This window comes from Xyrauchen texanus, chromosome 36 (assembly GCF_025860055.1).
Source record: "Xyrauchen texanus isolate HMW12.3.18 chromosome 36, RBS_HiC_50CHRs, whole genome shotgun sequence".
In the NCBI taxonomy this organism is placed as follows: domain Eukaryota; kingdom Metazoa; phylum Chordata; class Actinopteri; order Cypriniformes; family Catostomidae; genus Xyrauchen; species Xyrauchen texanus.
In genome coordinates, this window is record NC_068311.1 from 19,170,264 (window position 1) to 19,195,099 (window position 24,836).

Sequence of the window (24,836 nt, forward strand, 5' to 3'; positions counted from 1 at the left end):
ACTACCATGTGATTGGTTGATTAGATAATTGCATTAATGAGAAATTGAACAGGTGTTCCTAATAATCCTTTAGGTGAGTGTATGTCCTAATAGGTAAGATTTAGTTACATTTAAATGTTGTTTCGGCTAAAGCAAGTATTTAAATTGTATGCTGTATGATATAAATATGATATGTAATATGATATAAAAAATAATATGAATCTTTAGAATATATTTTAGCTCATGTTTATGCTGCCTTGTTATCATCAACAAAGCTTGTGCTTGTAAATTTGTTAGAAAATCAACATATATGCATATTCTGAAGGATCATGTGACACTGAAGACTGCAGTAATGATGCTGAAAATTCAGCTTCCATCACAAATTGCATTTTACAATATATTAAAAAAGAAAACTGTTCTTTTATATTGTAAAAAGAGTTCACAATATCAATGTTTTTACTGTATTTTGGATCAAATAAATGCAGTCTTGGTGAGCAGAAGAGACTTCTTTTAAACAGTATTGTAGGTATAAAATTAAGTAAGTCTTTATAGAAAGAAAATGTATAGTCAGATTACTTATTTTAACTTAAAACTTGATTTTGATCATTAAGTCTCCTCACATTCATTCTCTTTCTGTCACATTCCTCATTGATGGGCCCAGAGGAGGGTCTTTTGTCTCCTCAGGTGTGAATTACAATATTCATGATAATTCACACATCCACGCATATGACCTTTCTAACACTAAAAGTGTCTTAAAAATGTTAAATTACTATATTGATTTGTAGGAATGAGTGATCAGGATGGTTTTCACATCATTTTGTAGCAGAAACTCTAGGCTACAAGATTCAGTTCTCAAAAGTCTTGTGGACAAATGTTTAGTATGTGTTATATGGCCTTATTTCAATAACCTTTCAAAATTGTGTTTTTTCAAAACCCACGCATAAATGTTATTTTCTATAAAAAATAAAATAATAAATTGAACACACATGTTGCTCACATATTATTTTAGCCCAGTTTGTGCTGAATACAGTGTTATCAGACTTTAGCCATTGATATGTTTTTAAGCAACTGAAAAAAGCACAAATGTCAAGGCATGTCAAAACTTCTCCAGGGCCTAAAACACCCTCAGACCCCAGAGGGTTAAAGTGCTGCCCAAGACTGTAGTTAATGTTTTGTTTTTCCCCCTGATGTAAAGAGCAAACGATTAAACTCAAGATTTTTGTGGTCTCATTGTTCCTTATTCCTCTGCATTTGGGTTCATCCTCCTCCAGTGGTGGAGAGGTCAGCACCAAGGACACGCACACTATAGACCAGAGTTCATCCCCAGCTGGATCATATCACTTAACATGGTGGCCAGAACTTTGAAGCTCTGAAAATCGCATAAAGGAAGATTAAAAGTAATCCATATGATTCCAGTGGTTTAATCTATGTCTTCTGAAGCAGGAAACAGATGCATATTTACAGTGCATTCAGAAAGTATTCAGACACCTTTATTTTGTTATGTTGCAGCATTATGCTAGATGCTTAAAATAATTTATATTATAAATCAATCTACACTACATACCCAATAATGACAGCAAAAAACAGATTTTTGTTAACTTTGCAACTCTGCAACACACCACCAATCAGGACTTTATGGCAGAGAGGCCAGACGGAAGTGAAAGACATGTGAAAGCCCGCTCGGAATTTGCAATTAAGCATCTAAAGGACTCTTTGACTGTGAGAAACAAGATTCTTTGGTCTTATGAAACTAAGATTGAACTGTTTTGCCTCAGTTCCAAGCGTCATGTCTGGAGGAAACCAGACACCACTCATGATCTGTGGAATACCATACCAACGGTGAAGCATGGTGGTGGTAGCATCATGCTGTGGGGGTGTTTTTCAGAGGCAGGGACCGGGTATCGGTCAGGGTTGAAGGAAAGCTGAACGCAGCAAAATACAGAAATATCCTTAATGAAAACCTTGTCCAGAGTGCTCTGGACCTCAGACTTGGCCGAAGGTTCACCTTGCAACAGGACGATGACCCTAAGCACACAGCCAAGACAATGCAAGTGTGGCTTAGGGACAACTCTGTGAATGTCCTTGAGTGGCCCAGCAAAGAGCCCGGACTTGAACCCAATCGAACATCTCTGGAGAGACCTTAAAATGGCTGTCCACTGATGATCCCCATACAACCTGACAGAGCTTGAGAGGATCTGCAGAGAAGCATAGCAGATAATCTAAAATTCCAGGTGTGCAAAAAGCTTGCAAAGCTTGTTGCGTCATACTCAAAAAGACTTGAGGCTGTAGTCATTGTCAAAGGTGCTTCAACTAATGTAATTACGGGAGATATGGTCCTGAATACTTATGTCAAAGTGAAATTTAAGTTTTTTTCTTTTCGATAAATGGGCAAAGTTATCAGAAATCTGTTTTTTGCTTTGTCATTGGGGTATAGAGTGTAGATTGATGTGAAACTGCAACATAACAAAATGTGGAAAAACATTAAGGGGACTGAATACTTTCTGAATGCATTGTAAGTCCTTTTTTTTAATAAATATTCACATTCTGAAATTGAATGTGAATATGGAGGTTTATAGTGAAAAAAGGATTTAAATATTGATCTGTTTCTCACCCTAAGCGATTACATTGCTTCAGAAGACAGATTTAACCACTGGAGTCAAATGTGACTTCCTTTATTTGATTTTTGGAGCTTAAAAGGTTTGGCTACTGTAACGTATTCAATGGAAAGGAGGAGGCGAGAACCGGCTTGATAATATAAATGATAGTTTAATGGTAAACTTAAAACAAAGACAAACACAAGACGGACATGTCCGCTAACGATCTCTCTCTCCCGCACGGCCCTCTGCAGTCAGCCTTTAAACCTCACGGAGGCATAATTAGCCTAATACGGGGCCGGTGTGTAGTATCACGACCCGGCCCCGCCCTCCGCCCTGCCACAGCTACAATTCACTTGAATTGTATGGACATACAGAGCTGAGATATTCTTCTTAAAATATTTGTGTTCAAAAGAAGAAAAAGTTAATACAAATCTGGAATGGCATGAGGGTGAGTAAATGATTAGAGAATTTAATTTTTTAGGTAAACTATCCCTTAATTTGATTTGAGAATAAATAATGACTTACATTTCACTAAAGTGATTTCTTGGCTTCAGAAGACTTCATAATGATCGCATAAACTGTGGTTTTATGGTAGATTTGTTTTGTCCTTTTTTGAGCTGGACTGACCAAAGACTCTATTCACTTGCATTATGTTTATATATATAGATATATAGATATATAAAAGAAATTCATACAAGTTTGGAGGTACACAAGGGTAAATATTGACATAATTTAAATTTTTGGGGGTGAAATAATTTTTACAAATTCTATTAGCACGTTCCTTTCAGACTTGGTCAAGCTGCGCTGGTATTTGGCGGTTGCATGTAATACCTTGAAGAAAGCCCTCTGGAAGGCAGGAGTGGAGTCAGTCCTCATATTGTTGGTGGAAATGTGTGCAGCACAGTGCATCATCAGCAGAGACAGACCACCCACCGACTGCAACCTCTGACTGCGAACAAAGAGTGTCCTTTCTTCCTCCTGAAAATATGGGTACTGCTAAGTGAACATTTTTGAGGTTTGTATGACAGAGCACTAAGTGCTTAGTATGAATCACATTTAACCAATTACAAGTTTACAACCCAAGTAGCTATGAAGCTAATTAAATAACAGGGGAAAAAATTATAAAATCTTATTTTCAATATTATTAACCATTTATATCATGCATATTAGTATTAAAGGGAAATATACGTATTTTAACAATACACACACATACACACACGTACACACAAATAAAATAAAATAAAACTGGCTCTATACATAAATTTGTAAATACCTGATAATAGAAGGAGTTGCGGAAAGCATTATTGTGGTAGTCATTGAAAGGAAGACTGGAAGCCAGTTGCAGTTTTACTGCTGGGATCTGTGATAAAGAAATCACAGCTGTGAAAATAAATTTCAGGCTGCATGTCTGTAAATACTACAGCATTTAAAGTGTGCACCAAAGTATTACACTTAGTTTTAGAGGTTTTGAAAAATCCCTAACCCCAAGTATGATTAATTGTAATAGTGATGATACCTATTCAAATAGAATAGAACAGCACCACTAAGGCCACATCCACACTAATACATTTTCTTACGAGATTGCATTGGGCTTCTGTGACAAATCCCTTAGTTCCAGGGAATGAGGAAGCAGGAGATGGCGTACTTCATTCCAATATTACAGTCTTTTTTAACACAACCTTGCAGCAGAAAACGCTTAATCATAAACACACACAGCTTGACACTCGGCTCTCTCCCCTCCAGCGGTCTGGACTCTCTCCCCTCCAGCGGTCTGGACTGCCCTCTTATCCCTCTCTAGCTCTTACTGCAACACAAAACAGCTTTTAGAGATAATTTCCCGCAGGTGTCAATCCTTACCGTTGTTCCTCTCCCTGTTGGTTGCCTCCGTGTTGGCTGTGTGGTTGCCTTCCAGTTCATGGCATTTCAGCTGGGTCTCCACGGAGGACACCTCATCTTTGCCCGTGAGTCGGAAGCTAGATCGCCCTACACTGCTGGCCTCTTTACAGATTGCCCCGGGCACCGTACTTCTCTGACTGTGCTTCTCTGTCATCTTTCCCCACTGCTGCAGCCGGTGCCTGTATCCTTGACATTAACAGTGGCTGCTCACATTTATTATAAATAAATCCTTTGAACTGTTCCTCTGCATTTGGGTCTAGTTGTCTAGCTATCGCTCATTTCAATTTGGGGCCGCACCTGCCCATGATCCTAGTGGAAGCCCAGATACCGTACTTCCACCCGCCCAATTGCGCACTTCTTCTTTGGGTTTGCCTGAGGTCTGTCTGAGCCGCAGGTGCCGTTTCCAATAATTAATGAAAATGATGTAATCTAGATAGGCAGCAGCATAAGCAGCTCTGATTCATATCCAGCGGCTCATGGACAGAATCCTCAGACCGCACGTCTGAGGATTCTGTCCATGAGCCACTGGACCATAGCTGGGGCCCCGAACATACCGAACGGAAGCCTTGTGAATTGGTGTTATCCAAATGGTGTGGAAAATGGCGTCTTTTCACATCTACCAATATCCCTTTGTCAAATCCAGTGTTGATTAAAAGTGAGCTGTGCCTAACTGATCGAGCGGTTCATCAATCCAAGTCATTGGGTATGCATCAAACACTGCATTGACTTTTTTATAATCCACATAGAACCAGACTGAGCTATCACTCTTAGGGACCAGAACCACTGGGCTGGCCCAGTCACTGTGGAATTCTTCTATTACCCCGATATCTAACATGGCCTTTAATTCTTTCCAAATCACTTCTTTTTTGTGTTTGGGTAATCGGTAGGGACGACTGCGTGCCGCTACCTCTACTGAGAGGTGGTCTCCGCCTCTCTCCGTGGTTTTAGCTGGTTGAGGTTGTAAATCTGAAGTGCTCTGCCTCTATCCATTCATATTACCTCATAATCAATTTCCCCGACTTGTTGTGTGACCTCAAAGGGCCCTTGCCACTTGGTGAATAATTTAGAGCTTGATGTGTGGAGTAATACAAGGACTTTATATCCCGGTGTAAATTCCCCTAGTAGCGTGCCCCCATGATACAGCCGTTTTTTTACGTTCTTGAGCCTGGAACAAATTATCCTGTGTTTATTGCCCCACTTTTTGGTGTTATGCTTTCAGCTCAAGAATGTATTGAATTTAGTTTTTGCTGTTTGCAGGTCCCTCCTCCCAATTTTCCCTTAGGACGTGCACGGTTGATGCCCATCAAATAATTCAAATGGGTAGAACCCTGTGGAGGCTTGCAGGACCTCTCGTACTGCCAATAATAGGGGCTAGAGCCACTTGTTCCAATTTCGAGCGTCTACGTGCACAAACTTACAAATCATGTTATTTAGGGTCTGAATAGTTTGACCAAGCCGTCCATTTGGGGGTGGTAAACGCTGTTACGATTTGATTTAATCCCAAATAATTTGTACAATTCACATAGTGTGTGTGTGACATTAATGTAGTGCCCTGATCAGTGAGGATTTCTTTCTGAATCCCCACTCGGGAGATAATTCTGAAGAGTGCCTCCGCAACACTTTGAGCTGAAATGTTGAGCAGAGACATGTTGCAATGCTAATGCTGTTAAACCCAAATAAACACATCAAGGACAGGTGCATACACAATACAGTAGGGAAAAATAGAAAAAGCCTGCACAGTCATATATAGCTTGCAAAACGGTCATGTCTTACATTGTTTTGAACAAAGATCTTCTTCAGATTATGCTTCTGGATACCATGTTGCTTAGTCCACCAGAACCAGCACAAAGCTGCTCTTTGGTACTAACAATTAAGTTGTATCCTCCTTTGTCTGAGTGTCCTGTGTCACTCGATACAACTGATCCTTGATAATCTAAAAATATGGATATATGAGTACAATGTCTGGCTTAAGGTGTTGACCATCAGTCAATCTCATTTGGCCTATGGGTCTTGTCTCGCATTTGCTTCAGAGGGAAATCCCCTGCAGGAAATCCTCTAGGTTCTAGGGAAGACGAGACTTCCTCCTCACTTACGTCCTCCTTAAGTGGAGCTACGTGTGATGTAGACGACCCTGGCACCGCATCCTCAGCCAGCGTATCACACACCACAAACCGATACACCTTGTTGCAGGACACATCCACACATACTTCCCTCAATAAAGTTGTAAAAGACAGCCAATTCATGCCCAAGATTAGTGGATGGGAGATGCGGGAATAAACGCAGCCTTGATACTATGCTTTTGTCCCCAAAATTGAATAATGACCATCACTAAAGGGTAACTTTGAATATCCATGTGCACACACCTTACCTCCCACCATCGGCTTGCATCCAAAGCCTCGGATTGAACCAAGCTTTTTTGAATGGAGGTTTGATTAGGACCAAGTGGTCCTCTGCCAGCTGGATGGCCTCTTCCAGCAATTCCGGATGGTGGCACTGGACTCACTGCGCCATTCCCTTCTGCAGACGGTTGACGGCTCCAGCACCACTTGACGATTCCATCGGTTCCTCAGCAACCACCTTCAACAGGTGTCACAGAGTTGTTGGGTGAAGGCAAACAGGTGGCCAAATGTCAGCGCTCTGAAGCACTGACAGTGCTGTTTGGGTTTTTGGCCAACCTGTTGTAGGATGGCTCGTTTCAGGGCCTGATGTTGCATCTGGTGGATGCCAGCGAGGGTTTCGCAATCTTGGCCAGCGGCGAGGACTCCACGATGGCAATCTTCCTTGTTACCGGGTTTCGGCATCACCGTAACAAATCCCTTAGTTCAAGGGAATGAGGAAGCGGGAGAGGGTGTCCATCTTTCCAGTATAACAGTGTTTTGTTTAACACAGCCTCATTTCTGAGTGGAACACTCTTAAATCACACACACACACACACACACACACACACACACACACACACACACACAGCTTGACGCTTGGATCTCTCCCCTCCGGTGGACTGGACTGCCCTTTTAAACCTCCACAGCTCTCACTACAACACAAAACAGCTGTTAAAGATAATTTCCCACAGCTGTCAATCCTTACCATTCTTCCTCTCCCAGCCTCTCTCTCCACAGACGTCACTCAGCCACGCCCCCATTTCTACAGCCTCATTCATTGAACAAGAGCAGAATAATTTTTTTAGTAAATCACTCAAAAAGCCACTCATTCTTGGATTCATGAAAGTTTTCAGATTTTCAAAACATTAGTTGGTGCAAACCAAATTTACACCTGCTCCCAACCACTTATAAATCATGTGTAAGACATCTGTGTAGTATTAGGTTATATACGGTAGTATTCCATTATATAGGTTATATGTGTTGAACATATATTAAGTGTATTACGGTTGGGGACTTAGAATAAAGAATGGTATAAAAGTTATGGCTGGCTGTCGTCTCCATGATGATGTTATCGTTGTACCTATTAAACAACATAATCCGAACGTGTTGTGTTCTTTCAATCAAACTATCATGACTACATTTTGATAGAAGTTAAATTAAATAAGTAATTAAAATATTAACTAACAATGAAATGAGTGAAATTAACCTTAAAAAATTACATAAATTATTATTTTTTTTTTTAAACCCACAGTCTATACTCATTTAGAAACATTTCTGTACTTCTTGAATATATTTATTAAAAGTATAATTTTTCCTAACATATCGGGGAGTGGGTGCCCATCAACATTCGCTACATTTGCGTGGTTGTGTGTTGTCTCAGTGTTCATATCCGTGTCTCCCGCGTGAACATGTTGATGCGCTTTACAATATAAAATAGCCTTTTTGTGGACCCAAGCCGGACCCAGGACAAAAGGTCCAGTTGTACCCACTTATCGGCGGCCAATGCTAATGCTGTTAAACCCAAATAAACAAATCAAGGCCAGGTGCGTACACAATACAGTGGGGAAAAATAGAAAAAGCCTGCACAGTCATATATAGCTTGAAAATTGGTCATGTCTTACATCTTCAGGCATTCAGTTACCATTACTTCTCTTAAGATTCTTCCAGTTGCAAGTATATCACTGTAACCATCCGGATTAACTCAAAATGTTTCACAGATTATGCTGGCGAAGGTTCATGGTGGTAGACAAATGGCTTTACACTCATGTCAAACCATTTTTATTGACTTCTTGAACGGTGTAATTCACAATAGAGCATCATATTACAGCAAAAACATGCAATGATAGTTACTCACTTTCTTTGAGATGCTATTGTGCTTGCTAAATAAAAATATTAAGATGGGAATGCACTTATTCCATAAAAAATTATTTCATTACTGTTCCGTATAGGTGTTAACAGCATTTACTAGCGAGTCTGGTGCTTTCCTCATATAGCATTTTCATGGTCGTGGATTATGATAATTGTGAATGAACACGCATACACCCCCTCTTTACAAATGTTTGGAATCTGGGAAAGTGTTCGGGAAGGTTCCTTTTTCGTGCAAATTAGTTTCATGAATGAGGTCCGTTGATTACTGTATGTTTATGCCTCTCATCCACACTGGAATGATGTTTTCATACAACGAAAATTAAGCATTTAAAAAACACTCTATATTACTGCATACTTTGGAAAATGATGGCGTAAGGAAGCTGAAATGGTGTTCTTAAAAATGTATTAGTGTGGATATGGCCTAAAAAAGCACATCAAGTCTCATGCATTCAGTTTCATTTTGTTTTGTTTTGTCTAGCTGTTTTTGAACGTGCCCTGTGTGAACGCTTCTTAATACTGTAATCACTTACTGATGATATAGTAAAAGCTAACATAAAAGTATGAAAATGAGAGAGAGGGAGGGAAAGACAAAAGGATCCAGACCATTTTGTGTGAGTGCAGGTGCTGTAGGAGGAACTGTCCATGTTGGTAGAGAAGAAGCTCTCGTGGGTTGAGGGTATCAGAGTTCACTTTAATCAGCTCTCCATCACACTCCCATTGCGCATCTAAAAAGTCCAAGAATGACCGGCCTGCACCTGAATTCATGCACAAACACACCCAAAGAACCAAACAGTACAGTCCTTCACAGCAGGGTCACATATTATATAGGGCAACAAAGAAATCCTCAAATATTTAAAATGTGGGAGCAAAAATTCCCCTGTGGGGAAGTATTTGACATAAATGGACCACACATGTTTTTATATGGTTATAAAAATATTTTCTCATAAAGGTAAAAATGTCCCTGAAAATCTGAATCCGGGGGGCAAATATTTTCTGAAACTGCTTTACAGGATGTGATCACAATCAGAAACTGCAACTTTGCAATCTCCAAAGAGGTTTGTTAATTAATTACACTGTTATATGTGTAATCAAGCCACAACACTGCCCCTTGATGCCAATAAGTCACTAAAAATAAAACGTATGTACAAGTTCCCGTACAAGTTATTTCCCTACTGCACTGACATGGTTATGATAGTTCTTATGACTAAGTCATCTGTTGTAAGACTAATGACTTAGCAGTTCTGCTGAGTTCAGATTGAAAGTTTCAGTGGTGATAATTAGAGCTTGACCTGGGGGCTGAATTTTGAGAAGGCCTATATCTCTGGCACTATCCCTGAGCTGCTGCTCCACTTTCTTCATCTGCTGGAAGAGTGGAGATAATGCTTCCAGTCTGGACCAGTCTTCTTCTGCAACATAGACATCAAAATAAATACAGAATACAGGAAAGAGCGGAAATGCATTTTCTGTAACAGTTTTGCATTCCCTTACAATAAGTGTTTGGTTCCTTCGCAATTATTTTGGATTCCTTCACAATAGCTTTTATCATAGTTCAACTATAGTTCAACCAAGGCTTTACTACAGTAACAATATTGTAACAATGATATTTGTACTAAAGCCATAATAAAATCTATTAACCACAAAATTAAAACCATGGTTCCTACCAAAAAATATTACTCTAGTCATGGTTACTGCAGTTGTACTATTGTAAAACTGTGGTTCATTTTCGAATTCATTATTTATTTTTGTAGTAAGAATGGTTTATTATTGGTTAAAATATGGCTATTGTAGTAAAACCATTGTAGATGTTATGGTTATTGTGGCTTTACTTCAAATACCATAATTGATCTATGGTTACTGTAGTAAAACCATGGTTAAAGAGATTTAATAGAAAAGAGGGACTTAAATATTGATCTGTTTCTCACCCACTCATATTAATATCATTTCTGAAGACATGGATTAAACCCCTAGAGTCGTATGAATTACTTTGATGTTGCCTTTATGCGCATTTTGGACCTTGAAAGTTCTGGCCACTATTCACTTGCATTGTACGATCCTACAGAGCTGAGATATTCTTCTAAAAATCTTAATTTGTGTTCTGCAGAAGAAAGAAAGTCATACACATCTGGGATGGAATGAGGGTGAGTAAATTATGAGATCATTTTCATTTTGGGTGTTCTATCCCTTTAAGCTAGTCAAAAAGCCTTCTTGGAATACCAGCATTGGTTGTGGACCAGCATTTAAAACACAACATATGTTTGTTTTAGCAGGTTAGCACATCTTCCCAATAAGCCACACAATTTTGAGGTATCATTCCTACAGTAACTGAAGTACAAAGAGTGCGGGATGAGTTACGTGCTGAGGTTTAATACTTACATGTGGGATTTGTATAAATCCCCAACCCTTAGTATGAGCAATAGCAATCAAGATGCATGCCTTTTTGGGCACCTATTTGGGTCACGTGACCAGTGAGTGATCTTGATTAAAAAGCATTGGATCACAAAGCCCTTAAATTGGGTCATGATTGTTTCTCAGTGCCAATGCATTTAAACAAATAACTTCTCTGGTTCACTGTCCTCCTACAGCTCAAACTTGACCTTCAAGCTTAACAGAAACTAAGAGTTTAAAACACGTAAAAGTTCTATTCAAAGCTCCACATTAAAGAGCCTCGAAAAGGCCCTGACCTGCTAGTTTCGGGATACTGATGTGCATGGGCAGCCCAGGTTCCTGGACATCTGAATAAAACAAGAGGGAACATCACGTCATGATCTGAAATAAGGATGCCGGTAACATCTATGAACAAAGACCTTCTTACCCTGGCTGTGGCTCAGCTGGGTTTTTTCCTGGCTTTTATGTGTGTATGATGGGTTTGACAGAGGAAGAGAGGGCGCAGTGGCATTCTGTTCACTTGCAGACGGAGCCTTCAATTGATCTTTAAAGGACTGAGTTGAGACACCTGTGCAGCAGAAGACACAAACACAGTTGTGAAATTCTTCAGGCTGACTGACAACCAAAGTTTACACATTTTTCTCCCAGCTTTCAAGTATACCTTTAACAACAGACACCGATTCAGTCCACGCTCTGGAAACAGTCTCTCGGCCAAATGCCTGCTTCCCTGGGAGATTTTGAGATTTTTAATACTGTAGAAGTCAAAGATATAATTAAAGAGATAATCCAGCCAAAAATGAAAATTCTGTCACCATTTACTCACCCTCTTGTCGTTCTAAACCTGTTTGACTTTCTTCACAAAAGGAGAAATACAGTGAAAATTACTGGAGACTGAGGCTAACATTATGTCTAACATCTTTTTTGTTCCATAGAAGAATGAAAGTCATATGGGTTTGGAACAGCATGAGGATGAATAAATCATAACAGAATTATTTTTATTTTTGTCTGATCTAAGGCATTAATGTGGATATTGTACCAAAGCTTGGCTGTTGCTGTGTGCTAGTTATCTGGCCAGGTGCTTTGCTTTCCTCCAAGAGCTGAATGAGTCGTTCAAGCCGAGGAAGGATTTTTTGCTGAGTCATGGCTACAACTTTCAGAGGGTTGTTGACACCCTTGGGCTGCAGCACACCAAAATCCCTATACCAGAATGAGCCAGACACCAAAGACTAGATAGAAGAAGAGAGGCATTTCAGTACACTGACAGACAGAAAAACTAATTCTCCAAATGATGAAAGTGTTTTATTCATTGGCAAGCTCTATGGAAATTCTTCCAACTATATACCAAGGGCATCACTATACAATTATCGGTCAGTGCCTGAGTTTCAGCTCAAAATTGTACAGTGCATTGTGTGTTTCGCCTCTAGCATGCAATACCTGCGCAGTGTCAGCACGCAGCTGGCAGACCAGACGAGCACAGTGAAGAGAAGAAAGAACTGCATCCAGCTCTGCTTGTCTCTGCATTAATTGCTCCCACAGTTCCCTCTCTCTCAATTTCCCATCCTGCGATAATCAAAAGACACGTTCGTGTTATTCACCCTGAGCCACATTCCGTCAAACTGGAAAATTGACAAGAGTGCACAGCCAGAATATTGGCGAACACATCAAAAGCATATGTAGCAGAGGAGAACATCAAGAATTCAATGTATTGATCTGCTCATTCAGCTGTTTAACAATGTAGTAATGAGCTCAATTAACTTTGTCAGAATATGTTTCTGTAGGAGAGTGTGAGAGTGTTTAATGTTACAGTACACCATCAGTCAAAAATGTGGGCATTCTTTACATTCTTTATTATTTCCAAATTTTAGAATAATTGCAAAGTCATCAAATCTATGAAATAACACAAATGGAAGGATGGGGATTATTTAATGACCTTAACATTTTAAATATAATATATTTTAGTTTCTTCAAAATACTCAACCTTTGCCTAAATTATGCCACAGATGGGCATTCTCTCCACAAATTTCATAATGTGCAGCCTGAATGCTTTTAAACCCTTTAAGCTCGGATGGGCCCGCTGGCGAGAAAAAAATATTATCAAAATATTCAATACTACAGCCTTGGCCAACACAAAATATGTATTGTTTGAAAGTTTAGAAGCTGTACTTTACAATGCATGTAGGCTTTATGATTAAAACTGAAAAACATCAAACTGATCAATAAGCCATGTGTCTTTTGTCTTGGAAAACTCTCAAAGAGTAGAATACAGCCAATTTACTCACAGACAACAATAAATCAAATAATAGCAATAACAAGTATATATTTTTGACATACATGTTGTTTAATGTAAACAGGAGTTGCTTATAAGCCACATTTTTTGCTTATAACTTCACAAAAAATAAACAGAACATCACAAAATATCACATATCATTACTTAGAGGAGGGGATACTCAATAAAACAAGCCCATACAAAATGTAATCAGATGCATAAATCATTCAATAATCCACACGATAATTAACACAATCCATAATGCAATAGTTATGAGAATTTACTTAATAAATCCACATGTTTTTAATGATAAGCTTAAAGTGAATTAGTAGTAATATTATTTATATGAAAATCATAAATATGAAATAATTTAACATTAACTAAAGTTAATTTTATAACCATAAGTAAGATGAATAAAACAAGTAAAAACTAAGTGAAAATAAATAAAATCAAATGACCAATGAAAAGCTGTTAAAAAAAATTGGGCAGATACAGAATCATTTTGTTGCCACTTCGTTTCATTCAGCCATCAACATGTCATCAGTTTGATGCTGAATCTCTGCACTGAGGGGTCTTAACACCATAGGAAAGATCAGGTTAAGGATGGATCCCTGTACGTATGTGAAACATTTAATAGGCCTGCTGTCAGTATGAAGAGTAATTAAAAATAAATAAATTGGTATCTCTCTAAATTGCATCTTAAAGCTTACATATATAGGAATGTTGTGTTTTATCTGTATGAAGATGGTCAAACTAGTAATGCTGCACTCCAGAGCCACTGCAAACAGAAATTAACCATTATTTAGTATCAGAAAAACCAATGAAATGCAAAATAATGAGAAATAATTTTATTTCAAGGTTTAAAAAAAACTTTATGTCATTCTTTATGTCATAGTATTGATGTCAATGTCCCCTTTGACTTCAACTTGTCATGGCTCTGATGATGTTGGTGGTCAGAACTTCTTGAAGGTCTTTGCTAAAAACCCATGCTAAATTAATATGCCATATTCAATTAAAAAATACATAATTATCATATTTTTGTACATGACAATAAAAATACAAACAACAAAATACTCACAAGTAGAGAAATTGAAAAATGTCCATGACTTCCTCTCTTTTACTTTGACTATTGAGTAAAGCTTTATTAATCTCTTTTATATCAGTGCAGTTGGCAATGCAATGCTGTGATGTGTTCCTGGAAACTTGTTTTGTATTTTTCCCTTGTTTTCTTGATGCAAAGAAAATTTAATTATAACTGGATATATTTCTAGTCAATCCACAACAGAGATTTTAGTGATTCAAGTTTGAAATTACTTGGCCCCTGGCGGAGAATATCGCTGGCCTGGACGAAACTCTTTAATTGACATTTATTCTTTGTGCTTGCTGCAATAAACGTGTAAGTCATAAATGACAAGGAGTTAGGTCAAAATAAATAAAAATAGCATTGAATTTAACGTCACCCTCAAGCTTTCAGCTCAACTAACTTTCCGTGACCGTTAAAATTTGAAATAGTATACTATTAGTAGAACCCAGTGTTACGGGGCTCATCATGTCTCCTGATGAGGCACACCGTGAGAACGGACGCTGCCCCAATGTCAACTGCAGACGCACGGATGAACTGCTGTCACAGGCATATAACTCCAGAGCATGTCTTGGTCATGTTTCTAATTCTTAGGCTCACATGAGTGCAACATCATCTGACCCTTTAGTGAGGGATCTAGCTGAACTTGCAGTGCAGGCGATGGGTTTGACTGCCAACCACTGCGCTTTGGACACTTTAGTGCAAGAACGGTGCCAAGATTGTTTGGCCCAATCCACATTTCCAGAGGTCTGTCGGAACGACTTCAGATGGTTGCCGCTAGTCCTGGACGAATCTTCAGACTGGCAGCACAGGAAGTTCTGAATCAGCATGTTTCGGTCTCAGATACTTGTTTCCATCATGTAGGGACAGCTTCAGATCCCAGGGCACCTACAGCAACCCCTGTTTCTCGCTATCAGAATGTTGGTGTAAAACCTACATTAAGCCTCCTCATCAGTTTCACCGTCGGTGCCCCCAACCTCCACTTCCTTCTGCCAGACGTGGTGGCACCTTACTATGGGAGCATCAGCCTCATATGCGACACCAAAGCCCCCATCATCGCCTCCATCTCTGCAGACAAGCACAGACAGGAGCACTGACGTGGTATGGTCAACTAAGGCTGTTTTACAGAGAGTCAGCTGGCTCATTGGGGATCAATAACAACAAACCAGTGGCTGCTGATTACCCTCTCAAGAGGCTAGCGTGTACAGTTTCACAGTCAACCCCCTGTACACACTGGGTAGAGACCCACAGTAGTTCATGATTCAGGTAGATGCCCTTGCGCAAGAAGTTCAGGTGTTGCTCGCAAAGGAGCCATAGAACTTGTCAACCCCAAAGTTCATCCCGGGGGATTCTTTGCCACTCATTTTCTGGCCACAAAGAAAGATGGTGGGTTTCGGCCGATCTTAGATTTAAACAATTTATATTGTTTTCTAAAGTTCATGCCATTCCAAATGTTGTGCACGGCAGATGTTTTACAGGCTACTATGCCTAAAGATTGGTTTGTGACTATAGGTTTAATGGATGCCTACTTCCAAATTCCAATTATCGCACAGGCGATTACTTTGGTTTTCATTAATGGGTCAATTATTTCAGTTCAGAGTTCTCTTGTTTGGCCTCTCTATAATACAAAGGGTGTTTTCGAAGTGCGTCCAGGCTGCACTGGAACTACTACACAGGAATGGCATGACATTGACCAAGACATTGTTTCCACAATTTATGAATCAGCCTATTGTGTTGGCTGCTCTGCTACCAGATCAGGCTGACATGCAGGTTGAGCTATGTTCAGTTAGGTCTTTGAAGGTTTACATTGACAGGACAGCAGCCTGGCGCAAGAATGACCAATTGTTTGTTTGCTTTAGTGATGCACGCAAAGAGACTGCACTCTCCAAGCAGAGACTAGCGCACTGGGTGACACAGATCATTTCTCATACATATGAGTCTTCAGGGCATCCTGTCCTGGAATATAACTGTGGTTCTATGACTGAGTGGAAGACAGCTAGGGCCTCTGGTCACATTTGGAATTTGCAAAAATGATCTAGAGATCGAGTTGTCGTGTTTAGGAGTTTTTATAGCTAAAGACGCATCATGCGTGACAGTGTGACAATTTTCTAATTCGATTCTTAGTCAAAGCACACACGCAAGAGTTTTCCACTTGTGCATTCAGTACTGCCTCTGGCAGTCTTCCACTCAGTCATAGAACCACAGTTACATTCGTAACCAGCATTTTGATCACTCGTGCGAGTTGCGCATCTGCAAGCGTGCGCCTTTACGCCATGTAGATAGGAGGGGAAAGCGCTACATGTTCAAGATGTTTGCCGTTTAAGATAAACACAGTTTTTTGCATCTTGTTGAATTATGAGAATAGACTATACCACAGACTGTATATTAATACTAAGGTAAACCTGTCATCTAAAAGAAAAGGACATTGGATCTAATCATCTGTCATTTATCCTTATCAAATCAAACCCAAAGCTGTGATGACAGTGAAACCCAAAGTACATTGTAAAAGTTTTATTTTTCTGCTGTATGAAATACAAATGGAAAAGTAATGTAGTTTTGAAAACTATTTATAAATAAAACTTTCCCTTATAAAAGTATATATATATATATATATATATATATATATATATATATCACCAGCAAGACTTCCTTGGTCAACTAGTTTGAACATTCAGAAAGTTCTGAAAGACCAGTTATACTGGTGAACAGCTTCATTATGCTGGTAGACCACCTAGACTGGCACAAAACCATCACTAGCCACAATAAACCAGTCTTGACTAGCATATAAATGGATTCTGTTCTAAGCTGATATTTGCAGCAGGATCAAATTGATTTTAAGATCATGGAAAACATAAATTAATTCATAAGTTTGTCCAAAGTTTGTCCAAACTTTTGACTGGTAGTGTATGTGAGGAAAGTGGCAGTGTTTTTAAAGAGAAGCAGACCATATACTGCAATTCCTGGTCTTTCCGATGTCTCTCCATGGACACACTCACTCGGTTCAGCACAGCCTTTAGCTCAGAGTTCCAGTGACACTGTTGTTCCCACTCCTCCTCATCCCCTTAAAACACACACAAACACAGGGCAAGTTGTCAAATGTAATCTGTTACTTATCTATATTTTATACATATGGATCATGAGAGCTATTTTTCTGAATCTTTAAAGCATAACCATTTGTAGTCTCATTGGGACTGTTAGTGTGAGGGCTGACCTCCTGTGAGAGTGAGCAACACATTGGCTTGTAGAAGCAGCGATAACTCAGAGTTCTGGAGAGCTTTTCTCTGGGCTTCACAATGGCTGATTTCCTGGATCTCAGCGGCGGTCTCCCTTAGCTGCCTTTCTGTGTCCGTCCAGTCTATCTGGACACACACACACACACACACACACACACAAACACTCACATGTACAGTCTTGTTTAGATTGCAAGGATGGTGGAAATTTTTACCCATCACACAGACAGTCAGATAAATAAAAATAGACACTTGGTCAAAAGACTTGTATGTTAAATAGGAAACTCACACAGTCAGACTCTGGCACGGATGTGCAAAGATAGTTTTTAATGGCTCTGTCAAAATCTCCCACCATCTCCTCTTCCTTCAGTGTCTGCTCACACCAGTAATTGCCCCGAACACTGCTTTCCTTCTGGAGGACTTCCACCTGAGGCAAACAAACACGTTTACACACACACATAAATACCCCTGAGCCAAATTAGATTTTGTGCCATTGGGATTTAGTTCAACTTTGCTTACCATTACACTGTCTGGATTTTCTCCTAATGTCAGAAACTGGTACACAGTAATAGGGATCACGGTCCGCTTCCAAACATCCAGATGGGCCCCCACAACAGGAGCCAGCACACCTGTGACCGGGTCTACCGTCTGGGCTCCAAAACGTATGGGAACCAGCCCTGAAAGCAATAATATACTCTGGATTAACACGGGGAGATTAATCTACCAGGATTTGGACATTTCCGGTGACCTCCATTACCTTTACCATCTGCATCCTCCATGGTTCCTGCCAGGGGCACCATGCAGCCTGACACCCAGTCTAACTGAGCACCGAGAACTGGAACATGCAAACCCGAACCCCCAGGGTCAGGATACTCAAACCCTAGCAGAGCGGGCAAGGAGAGCTCAGTGCCAGGCAGCTTGATCTCACCTGAGTAAACAAGTGTAAACAAAATAAGGAGGGAGGCAAAAATTGGCTTTTAAACAATTAGAAAAATAATTAAAATACATATGAATAACTTTGCTTTTTGAAATTTGAATCACACATTGTAATACTCTATGGTAAGTATATAGTTAGTGATTATTATTATTATGTGAAAACTGGAAAATATTTAAGTAAATAATATCATGATACATGTTTATAATACTTCTGTGTGCATTTTCCAAATCATTTTTTGATATGTTTCTAGCAGCACCTAAAAAATATAGGAAAGTTATGGGATCCACCTTTGCTCCCTATTTAGTGAACTAATTAACCTCCAGTGTGCTGTCTGTCTGCGCTGGTCTCAGAACAGTTTGAAATGCAGCTTATTTTCATCCTAACTCCATATAAAGCCTCTGAAAGCAAAGATTTTCAGCTTTTGAATGAATACATTTATTCTCAATGTGAAAATACACAGTATATATATAGGAATGCATTTACTAATGTTAATGAATAGCATCTTATTGTACAGTGTTAACAAACAAAAATATGACATAAATTGGATTAAAATAAAGTGAAATGACCCACAGATCTTACTGTGAAATGTGGTTCAAAATAACAAACATGTATTTAGAACCTCTGTCAGAAATCCGCTCTGCTGCACTCATCCGAGTACTTCATGTTCGCGTTGCATATAGTGAATCCAAAATAGCAAGTCCTTGCATAAGGCCGCTGAATCGCACGAGGTTAAAGCTGATGTAACTTTTTCTTTGTTAAAATACTTTCTTGTATCCCAGCTTAATATGCAGAGACAACTATACGTAAGCCATTCATAGGTTATTTTTCTTGAAAACTGCAAATACTGTGTCTCTGCGGCACTATGTTCATTTTGAGAGACCTGTCTCAAGAGACACAGTAACACTGACTCGACCAATGGCATGTGCTGGGGACGGGACTATCTGTTTGTTTGATTAAATGGCAGACAAGGGTATTTTTTTTAACTTGAAAAACAATGTTTATTTTTGTAATTCCGTTTGGTGGCGATAGTAGAGCAAAAATTGCATCAGTTTCAAAGTGTTGCAGTAACACTAGTTTACAAAGTTCTTTACAGATGTTTACATACATAGAATAAGATACAGATTAAAAACAGAATTTAAATAAAAAATAAGAGAGTAAAATAGACCTAAAATAGACCACCTAGTCTAATAGAATGAACATTACTATAACTATATTTCTGTGTTTTAAGTGCTGCTTTCTACATTTTGCTGCAGTTTTCTGGTAAGCATAACACTAGAGGCACTACAACAACTGTGCTTTTTATTCACTTTCACACAAATAATGGGTACTATGGCCTCTATTACTCACACATTGCTATGTTATTATTTTCAAAACACTTTTACCTTAACACATAATTTGAAAACTTTAAATTTGAATGCTTGTATTACAGACCCACCTTCATTTACACACTTATTCCAATATTATTAGTTTGCACGGTAACTCACCAGATAGTGCGTTGAACATTAGTCTCAGAGAACAAGCCTCCAGCCCAGCCAAGGACGCTCAGAGTGAAAGAGTTGCATAAGTTGCTATAGAAGCGACATGAAATGACGTGGTTGCTTTAGTTAATGTGCTTTTCATTTAGAATATGCTTTTAAAACACTCTCGGTTAGGTTTAGGCAATGATTAAGGGTAAGGATGTCCATTTTTTCACCTCTCATTTATCTTTAGGACACTATTGGTTAAGTTAAGGCTAAGGTTTAGGTTAGGGAGGTATGTTTTACTCATTAAACATCAGTGTTTCCCATTAATTGTCTAGACTATGGTGGCCCGCCAAAGTCTAATTTGCCCCGCAATAGTCTCGTAATGAACCGAAACATTTTTACACTTCTCATCTAAAATAGTTTTGTACTTCTCAGTCTCATAATAACATAAAATAAAAGGTTGTGTTTTGCACTCTTGTGTGCCAATCAGTTCAGTCAGCTTCTCCCCCGCTGCTGTAAACTCACGCGCTCGCACACACTTGCAGATATCTGCACTGGAGTATTCCTGGATCCGTCTAACATTATTTGGTTGAGGAGGATGACACATTTTTGAGGTAAGTAACGTTAACCAGCCCTCTACATTGCGAGTAAATCACTTGCATATGCGAGTAAATTTAGCATTATGCGACCAAAAAATGTCTGTTATTAGCCACTGGCAACAAGTAAATATTAACATTTCAGTGAAAGAGTTGTGAAGTTTCAAAGCACTGAGTCCCTTTTACTAAATAAAAAGCAGTTGATTAAGAAGCTGGATTCAACCTCATCTTTCCCTGCATAATGTCTCATATGTGCAGGAAAAAACACTTGTGTCTCATTCAGTTGAACTCTGAGCACCTCAGGGAACCACACCGCGGACGTCATGTGAAGATGAACCACTTCTAAAGCGCTCTGATGTGCACGCCGTCTACAGGGACTTGCGCCAAACTCCCGTGAAAATATAAACAAGGTATTAACGTATTAATTTTCTGAACACAAAGCACTCCAGTTTCACTTAACAGCCCCGTAACGTCAAATATCTGTGGTTATTTTGGGTTTATTCACACAGTGTTTATAACAAGCAGTGAGACAGAGGAGATGCCCTGCTCTATTTACTGTATGTGCAGATGATAACATCCAAGAAACAGAATCTTCAAGTCTTCCTTCATGAGAAATAAGGGCTTGTGAGTTAATCATTTACATTTACATTTATTCATTTGGCAGACGCTGTTATCCAAAGCGACTTACAAAAGAGGAAAACATAAGCGAATCATCTTAAGGAGACATTTGTACGAAAAGTGCCACACTACAAAGTTTCACTAGCATCAAAGGGCATTCAAGTGCAACAAGTTTTTTAGAGACTGGTTAAGTGCTCTTGGAAAATATGTGTTTTTAGCCGTTTTTTGAAGGCAGAGAGTGAGTCAGCTTCACGGATGGAGTTGGGAAGGTCATTCCACCAACGTGGTATGATGAAACTGAAAGTCCGGGAAAGTGTTTTGGTGCCTCCTTGTGTTGGTACAACAAGGCGACGTTCCTTAGCCGACCGCAGGCTTCTGGCGGGAGTGTAGATCTGCATAAAAGATTTTAGGTATGCTGGAGCAGACCCAGTGACTGTTTTTATGCCAGCATCAGAGCCTTGAATTTAATATGTGCATAAACCGGCAGCGTAATCAGAGAGAGAGCCTTAAAATAATGTGTGAAAGTGAAGAATTTAAGGCAGAAATATTTTACTATTGCATAATATAATTAATATAATACAAAATAATGTAATATAATGTAATGTAACACAATATAATGTAATATAATAGTTATACAGGTTGGCTGGGTTACAAAAGAAGCAAAAGAATACAAAAAGAAAGGCATAACGTTACATTGCTTATGGCTTCACTAGCTAATGCTACCTATCGTTAGCAGTCTGAGGTAACGTTAAAAGATTAAAAGCTGAAACTGACATCACTAGTTTGTACCCTGCTTTTTAGAATGGTTAGAGTGAAATTGTTAAAGCTAAAGTAGGTAGTATTTATTCACTGAAAAAAATGTTTTCTGTATAAACATGGTGTCTAAGTTAAATGAGGCCCTGTGAGAAATTAGTTAGCAAAACAGACTCAGTGAAAGGCAGGCCTTAGCTCTGTTTGTGAACAGCTGTCAAGTAACCCTGACTAGGGGTGAAGAGCATCATGTATATGGGGAAGAATTGGGGGCACTCTTTCTCACAATTCAATTTATTTAAAAATTGCATACTGCAGCTTTAAGAGCACAAAACTTTTTACAAGGGCACAACACTAGCCTCTTAATTTTGCTCTCAAAGTGCACCAGATGATAGTATTTACCTTTAAAATGTACAACATTTTAGAGGGTCGGATGTCCACCCCACATTGTCTCACAAAATCCTGTGGGAAGCCTTGAACATCCAAGCCTTAAAAATCTTGTCTGTTTGCAATAACATTTAACTTGGTTTCGGTACCCCTTGCTGGACATTTCAATAGGAAACTGCAACCAAACATGTAATGAAGCACATCATTTTGGTTTGCAATGCAAAATGTTGGCATTGTCATGTAAATTTCATGAGATCAGGCTGGCATATTTACTAGAACAGTATTTTATTATGTGCTATTATTTGTTTATCTATATATTTATTTTATATTTATATAGCAATAAAATATGGTTTTAAGGGGCCATTAACCTGATGAATGCAGTTTGCGCTAAAAAAAGCTAAAAGCAGTGCCACGAACGTAGGTGTATAGAAATGCGTTTTTTTACAGCTTTTTTAACTTAACGCTGTGTCATACAAACACAGTGCACCTTCAAGAGATGCTAAAAAAAACAACAAGATGCACACAAAGATGTCTGTCTAGCACGTTTACATAGAAAACAATTGAAAAACAGCATGGATGGTCACAAAAATATATTTTTGTGTGAACTGCCACTTAGTTGTGTTACCAAGCAGGCAAGTATATAGATAGGAATGAAGGCAAGCGTAAAACAACTCTTCGCAGAACCATAACCAAGAAAGTCGAAGAAATACAGACCAATTTCTTAAATGGCTATAAACTTTGCAGAAAGCAATCAATAGTTAATGTAACACTAAACTTTTGTAACATACTGTATGCCACTTCAGTAAGAATCAAGGGTTGCAATGCAACAAATCTAACGCTCTCTTAAAAAAGTCAATGAAGCATTGCCACCGTGCCACTCTAATCAAGTTGGAGACATCAGTCAAAATCCATCCCTGAGTTATTGTCCTACAATAGACCTTATTCAGAGTAGCACCATATTTTTTTTTTTTTTGTTGGGAATGAAAACGATGCAAAATTAAAAGAGTATGAATCCAACCTACCCACACTACCGCCATTTTCAAACACACAGCAGCCCCACTCTTGCATGGCTTCCAGGCGGCTCAGCAACTGCAGCATACAATGCTGGCTGCTCCTCCAGGCCTGCTGCAGCTCAGATGTTGCTGCTGAAAGCCTATCCAGGTCACCTTGTGGATCTGCTGCTCCTGAGATCCACTCCTCACCACATCCTTGCAGGAGTTCTGCCACACGCAAGCAAGCACACAGAGCCTGGCTGTCTAGCAGAGCCTGAAACCCCCCAGCATGAGGTACCACCTTCCCTCCCCGCATGCTGCCTCCACCAACCCGCACCATCCTTCCACTCAAGGGCTCGATGAAGGACTCACCCAGGAGGAGCCCACCAACTGGAAGTATAGCCCCTGAACAGACAGTGTCATCAGTCATCTCTTAAACAGTATGTCTGAACATGCTGAGGCTTTTTTAAATGTACATAATTTTCTCAATCAAAATAAAACTATTCCAATAAAAGTATCTAAACATCCCTAAAACAAGCCAAATTTACTTGAAAAGCTAAACTGCATTAGATGTTAAAGGAATATTCCACGTTCAAAACAAGTTAAGCAAAATGATATTAATTAAACCAAAAAAAATGTTTACTCCTCCATACTATATATAGTAGGGAGGAGTAAACATTTTTTTTGTATATATATATATATATATATATACACACACACACACACACACACGGTATTCCTGGATTTGAAATGAAAGATAAAAAGAATAACAATATTTGAAAACTGACTTGGAGTCAACTGCTGCAAAATAAATTTGCGAATTACTTACCTGTATGAGGATCAAGACTGACCCCTGTGGTGAGCACTAAGTTTCCTGTCCTAGGGTCCAGCATTGGACAGCCGATCTGAATGGGCTGCCGCATGCGTGAGAAAGGGCACATGTGAACACCACCCAGAGGATAAACTAGTCCTGTCTGTGGGTGGATGGTGACTGCCAGAATAGGGACCAACACCCCAGTGTCATAGTCACACATTGGTCCCCCCAGCACCAGCCTTTGCCCTGCACGTAGTCCCCGAAGCTTGGAAGCTGTGTGGATTGCGTGACGAGACGTAGGGTAGGGGATGAAAGACAACAGGGGTGATTCCCATTTCCCCACCTCACCTAAGAAGAGAGAAAGGCTGCATAAAGACAGATGGTACTTAAAGGGATAGTTCACCCAAAAATGAAAATGTTGTCATCATTTATTCCTCATGTTGTTCCAAAGTTGTATGACTGTCTTTCTTCCGTGGAACACACAAGATGTTAGGCAGAATATTAACCTCAGACACCATTCACTTTCATTGTATGGACAAAAAAAAAAAAACAATCAAGCAAAGTGAATGTTGGGCTAACATTGTGCCCAACATTTCCT

General features: G+C 39.3%; 1 protein-coding gene across 1 annotated transcript in view; it reads right to left on the minus strand.

Annotated features, from left to right (window-relative positions):
* si:dkey-103g5.4 (uncharacterized) overlaps positions 1-24,836 on the minus strand; it is a 31,948-nt gene that overhangs the window by 6,221 nt on the left and 891 nt on the right. The window contains exons 2-17 of the mRNA XM_052106950.1: positions 24,254-24,586; positions 23,455-23,829; positions 18,439-18,609; positions 18,201-18,358; positions 17,971-18,108; positions 17,663-17,810; positions 17,397-17,512; positions 12,539-12,664; positions 12,141-12,330; positions 11,766-11,831; positions 11,532-11,672; positions 11,401-11,451; positions 10,009-10,125; positions 9,323-9,474; positions 3,850-3,936; positions 3,408-3,554 (exon numbers count right to left, since the gene is read on the minus strand). Of these exons, the coding sequence (XP_051962910.1) occupies positions 3,408-3,554; positions 3,850-3,936; positions 9,323-9,474; positions 10,009-10,125; positions 11,401-11,451; positions 11,532-11,672; positions 11,766-11,831; positions 12,141-12,330; positions 12,539-12,664; positions 17,397-17,512; positions 17,663-17,810; positions 17,971-18,108; positions 18,201-18,358; positions 18,439-18,609; positions 23,455-23,829; positions 24,254-24,586 (2,516 nt within the window). The remainder of the gene's footprint in view (positions 1-3,407; positions 3,555-3,849; positions 3,937-9,322; positions 9,475-10,008; positions 10,126-11,400; positions 11,452-11,531; positions 11,673-11,765; positions 11,832-12,140; positions 12,331-12,538; positions 12,665-17,396; positions 17,513-17,662; positions 17,811-17,970; positions 18,109-18,200; positions 18,359-18,438; positions 18,610-23,454; positions 23,830-24,253; positions 24,587-24,836) is intronic.